At 49.6% G+C, this 6,005-nt stretch overlaps 1 protein-coding gene across 1 annotated transcript; it reads left to right on the forward strand.

Moving 5' to 3' along the window:
- Positions 1-48: 48 nt before the first annotated feature.
- LOC101565024 (metallothionein-I, hippocampal) lies at positions 49-437 on the forward strand. The gene has a single exon (XM_023699809.1). It carries the CDS (start codon positions 116-118, stop codon positions 299-301), a length of 186 nt encoding a protein of 61 aa, XP_023555577.1. The 5' UTR covers positions 49-115; the 3' UTR covers positions 302-437.
- Positions 438-6,005: the final 5,568 nt, after the last annotated feature.

Below are 6,005 nucleotides of genomic sequence, written 5' to 3' on the forward strand. Positions count from 1 at the left end.
TAAATAAATAAATAAAAATAAAATAAAATTAGCGGGCAGGCAGCCTGCTCCCCAAGACTTCAGACGATAACCTCCCGCCTGTTGCTTCGGACCTCCACTCTCACCTAAGCTCAGTATGGACCCCAACTGCTCCTGCGCCACTGGTGGCTCTTGCGCCTGCGCCAGCTCCTGCTCATGCAAAGAGTGCAAATGCACCTCCTGCAAGAAGAGCTGCTGCTCCTGCTGCCCTGTGGGCTGTGCCAAGTGTGCCAAGGGCTGCATCTGCAAAGGGGCTTCAGACAAGTGCAGCTGCTGTGCCTGATTTCGGGGAGACCCTGTTCCCATGTGTACATAGAGTGGCTGTAAAAACCTGTGTTGTTTTTTCATACACCCTGACCCATTTGCTATATCTTTTTCTATGAAATATGCGACTGATAATAAACATGTCCAGATTCTGGCAAAAAAAAAAAAAAATATCAGAACTTGTTGATTTGAGCCTTTTACAGCTCAGCATATTAATATGGCTTTATTTTTTATACATCATTTTTACACTTTTCTGCTGGATGGTTAAGACCAAGAAAAAGCAAGACCTATGTAACAAGAAATGTAACTTTTGTATGCATCTGACAAGGTTAGTCAAATCCCCTCATGATTTACCCTGAAAGCCTGTACCACAGTTTGAAAAAACTAAGTTTTTAAAAATGGCTAATTGAGACGTAAAAAATGAGAAAAGAATCAATTCTATTGGGAGACACAAATTAGAGAATTAGATTATATGGTTGAGTAGGATTCCTAATGTGTCTCTCCTGAATGCAGAGGGTTGAGTGAGCTCAGGAAGAGGCTCCCCAGCCTCCTGGCCAGGGACCACCACCCTAGATGCACTGAAACATAGTGTCTGGCCCAAGGCCCAGGCCCACCACCAAGGTACCCACTGTTCCTCGCCGCTCTTCTGCCTGGATGGCAGGGCAGGTGCACCATCTCACACTTGCTGTGTATTTTTCAGATGGCCTTTCTCCAGAGTGAAAACACAATAGGTCACTTTAATGCAAAATGGTGAACAAAGGGGCTGCTCTGGAGGAGGTGTTTCAAATCCCTGGCAAGCAGGGGGCCATGCTATACGTTCCATGGAGAAGCTTCTGGCTCTTCATTTCAGTAACTGTCCCTGAGCTCAGGCTTGCCAGGGACCAAGCTGCATATCAGGCATTGCTGTGCCCAGGTTCCAGAATGGCACCAGCATAGAGAATTTGTTCCTTGGAATCAGGGTCAGAGTGCTCAGTGATCCAGGCACTTGACCCCTACAACCATGGGAGAAGAAAGCCTGGCTACTGCTTCAGCTGACTGCAGACCCTGGCATCATCCATGTGGTGTTGGTCTTAGGCACTTGAAGAATGCAGGAGTTCTGCAGTTAATAAGGCTTCCACCTAGATTTCAGAAGAAGGCCTGGGAGGCCAGGCAGTGTGCCCCTGAGAGACCAGCACGTAGGGCTGTGAGTGAGAAGTCTATTCCGTGGAAACCCCAGAAGTTTGGGAAATCCAGAAATGTGGGTCATCTAAGAAAAGCTGCAAGAAGGGAGCAAAGCCAACCTAAGAGAGAGAAGCCATGGGAGTTTCAACCAGCAGAAGTGCCATAGAGGTAGAAACACATGCAGCTCACAATTTGCCACAAATTCCTTCAGTTGTGCCACATGGAACTATAGGACTTTATGTTTGCCCTGGAGAGTCCTCTGTGATCACCCGCCAACACTTACAGTTAGGATTGGTGACTTTCCTTGGTGTAGACATCAGTAAAAGAGATTAATTTAGAAAGTCCGAGCTCACCTCGGAAGGGCCTCATCATGGATTTTGGACTTGCTTTGGTCCCAATGATTTGTATTCCCCTGTGGTTTGTACCTTATGGAATGGTAATTTTTTCTTGTGCCACTCAATATTGGAAGTGTTTCACTTTTCATTTATATGGGGCCAGTGAGAGAGCTCGGTGGACAAAGCACCTGTGTGAGCAAGTGCAGGGACCAAGGTTCAATCCCCAGAACCACATGCCATGCCAGCCCCACTCCAGGGCTCTCAGAGCTGGCCTTAGAGACCAAGCATGGTGGTGCATGGCTGTAATCCCAGTACTGGGGAGGCTGAAAACAGGAGGATCACTCTAAGGCCAAGTTGCATAGTGAGAACCTGTACCAAATACATTTTTTTTAAAAAAAGAATTATCATTTATATGGGTCTCACAGCTAAGAGTTTGTCTTTGATATTGGAGGAGACTTGGGACTTGGACTTTTCAGCAATGCTGAAACAGTTAGGACTTTGGCAACTCTTAGAGATGGACTAGAATGCCTTTTGCATAAAGGGCTGTGCATGAGTCTTTGGGGATCCATGAGCAGAATGTTATGGTTTATGTGTAGTTGTCCCCCCAAAACCCCATGCAGTCATGGGGCAGCTTCTGGAGTTTGTGATTGATTATTGTGGGTGTGGGTGCTGTACCCACCCCGGGGCAGGTAATCTGCATTACAATGTGAGGAGGGGAGAGAGGCTAGCTAGCTGCCTGAGCTGCTGCCCATCCCCTTTGCTCTTGCTTTTCACTGCTGCCATGAACTGCTGCTCTCTGCCTTGTGCTGCTCTGCCTTGAAGCCAGCTGAGTACGGACTGAAACCTCCACTAACTGTGAGCTAAGTAAACCTTTCCTTCATTCATTTTGGGTGTTGGGTATTTTGTCCCAGTAATAAGAGAAGAGTAACTGAGACCCATGGGGATGGTGTACCGGAGCAGCCCAAGCCGCTGCCATGGGCTGCACAGTGCCAGGCCCTCATCAGAAGCTACGAGCACAATTCATGCACCCTCACAATGGTAGTAGTGGCACCACAGCAGCCCTGTCACATGGGGTGAAGTCATGGGACACAATCAGGAAGAGGTGAGCTTGGACTTTCTAAGGAATTTTTTTTTTTTTCTCCTTGAATGCCTTCAGGGCACTTTTGCATGGCTGGAGTGTTGTGGGGATCGAACTACAGCAAACTGAGGCTGCCAGCATTGTGGAAGCAGCCACTTAAAGAACTGAGCTAGGGCTGGGCCCCCTAGCTTGGACTTTCTAAATTAATCTCTTTTAGTGAAGTCTACACCAACGGAAGTCACCAACCCTAACTGTAAGTGTTGGGTGATCACAGAGGACTCTCCAGTGACCTCCAGCACCTTCCCATCCCAGGACCCCTATCACACCCTCCCATTCCCTTCTTACCTCTGCTCCAGGGGTAGGCACTGCCCTGACTTCTCATTCTGAAGATTCCTTTCTTCAGTTGAGACTGGCACCCAACTCTGTTGGAGCCCTGAGGCAGGATTATTAAGGGGCACCATCGTGGGTGGCTGGACATCCCCAGGATCCACAGGAGAGTCTCCTAGCCACATTCTACTCAGGACTGTCCTCCCTGCTATTTCCTTGAAGGTGATGGAGACATGTGGCAGCTCTAAAGAAGACCCTTAGAAACAGATGTGGCGGCCACCTGCACAAGAGCCCCCACCCAAGCCACTGGGAAGGAAGTGTTCTTGACTGCAGCTCAGAGAGGTTTCCCACATCCAAGCTTTAGGAGAACACAATCTAATGACAAGGATGCCTTTTTCTAAAGTGCAAACCAAAGCCCTGGGAAGTCTCTTTGAACAGATTTCACCATATTCAAATTTAAGGGTGTCAATATGTGAAGTATAAGAGCAAACTTTATATTTACTGCAGAGTAAAATTAAAAGACTGCAGTTTGTTATCTGGACTGTAAGAGTCCCCCTAACCACTGCCTTCCCTCAGCCCTTGGCCTCGGTTCTGGCGCAAAAACAAAACCTAAGCAGAGACCTCACTGAGGCCACTGGCTGGGCTCCTCTGAAGCCCTAAGTGACACCGCTCCTTCCTCGCTCCCTACACTGGCATCGCAGCTCAGCCAGCTCTGCCGTCCAGGCCTGTGTGGACCCCACTCTCCTCCCAATACATTTTCCTTGTCCTGTGTCACGCAGGGTCAGGTCACTCCCTGACTTCCTCCAGGGCATCCAGCGAGGCTCTCTCCTCACCTGAGGAGAGCGCCAGTGGCAGAAGTAGCCGAATGGACACTCCTCTTCCTCCTGCTCTTCCCCTTCCTCCTCCTTCCTCTCCTTTTCTCCTCCTCCCCCTCCTCCTCCTCCAAAGCCACCCCTAAAGCCCTTGGGAGGTGAAGGATCAGCCACCCCAGGGAGCCTCTGTCCTAGCCAGAGTGGTTTTCATGACATGTGATAGCCCTTTAGCAGCTAGGTTGGGGAAGTCCTTTACACACAGGAGTGACAAGATCCAAACGAAGCTGTGGAAGAAACTACAGGATGAAGGTTAGAGGCCCAGTTGCTCACCTGCTAGCCAGGTGAGCAGAGGCTTCCAGCGATTAGCTTGGCAGGTAACAGCCAGCCACTGCAGAGATCTGCAGGTGAGGAGGGTGGAAGGACAGAACTCGAAGAGACAGCATGACGCATAGTGCTGACTTGGTGTCCTCTACTTAACCTCTCCTCAGCTTCCATTCCCTTTGTGGAAAGGGGGTAATATAATACAGCTCACAGAATCCAAATGAAGTTTACAGCGAAACAGTGCAGGGTCAGGCGTGGAGCAGAGGTTCCCTAGACAAATGGCTGGTGGATGAAAGGAACGGGCGCGGTTGCAATTCCGCCCCCTGGTGGTCATTCAGTCCCGCACATTGGAGGACTAAAGAGGTGTAGAGACAGTGCCATTAGGGGATGTGTCAGGAGGAACACACGCAGAGTGCACCTCTGCCAGATCCTCCTGCAGCAAACAGAGGCGACGGTGCAGTAGCCCCCATCCTGTGCGCTCTCTCACACACACGCAGCCAACCAAACCTCCTGATGTGGGTGTGCACAGAACCAGATCCAAGATCTCCATTATCCAAGGTCTGTTAGTGAACCGGAAGGTGGTGTTGCTGACTGCGTGATCCCTGCAGGAACCAATAAATCTCTGACACAAAACAGCAGTCAGAGCACCAATTAGAAGCCTCTTGGGGAAATGTTCTTCAAAATAGCCTTTTCTTTGGTGCCATTTCCAACCCCAGTGCGCGCGCGCGCACGCACACACACACTCCGGAATGCCTGCATGAGCATCTCACCTCAACTGAAGTTTTCAAAACACCAGTTGTGATCAAATCTATTAACATTTCAGAAAATAGGTCCTAAAGGTAGAAGGGCCTAAAATCTCACAGAGGTCTTCTTCGGCACAGTGAGGAGATAAGCGTGCTGCCATCTTGGTCAGTCCTCCTTTCCTCCTCCTGTGGATTGTGGATGGCACTTTGTCTCCCATCAACTGGAGAAAGAGTCAGTGTCTTCCCCTCAAGAAGTGGGGTGAAACCAGGCATGGGGACACACATCTGTAGTCCCAGCTCCTGTGTAGGCTGAGGTGGGAGGATCACTTGAGCCCAGGAGCTCAAGACAAGCCTGGGCCACAAAACAACCCCATCCCAGAAACAACAACGACATGGGCGGGGGGCACTCCTAGCTGTGCAGTTTCTGCATCACACTGGTTCTGAAGGTGCCAGGGGCTTTCCTGCCCCGGTGCTTGTCTCTGGGCTAGAGCAGGTCACCCCTTCCCACAGCGCTTGGCTTCACCCTCCACCTCAGCAGAGGAAAAGGAAAAGGGTCCCTCTCCCAGGCAGCAGGACCACGAACTCCTCCTCTGATGCCTGACCCCTGGCTAGGGTCAGGACACCACATTCAGCTGGCACCTCTTCAATGACATTGCTATTTCCTGGGCTCTGAGGTTGGTCTGCACCAGCCTGCTGGACCTCAGCCAGGGGTAACTGCTCCCTTCTGGCAGAATTTGCCTTCTGATCTATTGAATAATTGTCCACAGTGGCCCCAAACTTCCTATGCCTTGAAGAAATTTTAATTATTAATGTATTCCTTACATTCATTAATGTATTAGGTATTATAATGCTTCATAAATACATGGCTCTTAGGAATTTTTCAGAGCAGGTTAGCATGCATCATTTCACTTAGTGAAGTGCTAGCAACTTGGAATTATCATCCTCT

The sequence above is a fragment of the Octodon degus genome, unplaced genomic scaffold (genome assembly GCF_000260255.1).
Source record: "Octodon degus isolate 3935 unplaced genomic scaffold, OctDeg1.0 scaffold00116, whole genome shotgun sequence".
In the NCBI taxonomy this organism is placed as follows: Eukaryota; Metazoa; Chordata; class Mammalia; order Rodentia; family Octodontidae; genus Octodon; species Octodon degus.

Bases quoted from the DNA above. Each gene is read 5' to 3' on its own strand.
- LOC101565024 (XM_023699809.1), top strand. From the start codon at position 116: ATGGACCCCAACTGCTCCTGCGCCACTGGTGGCTCTTGCGCCTGCGCC.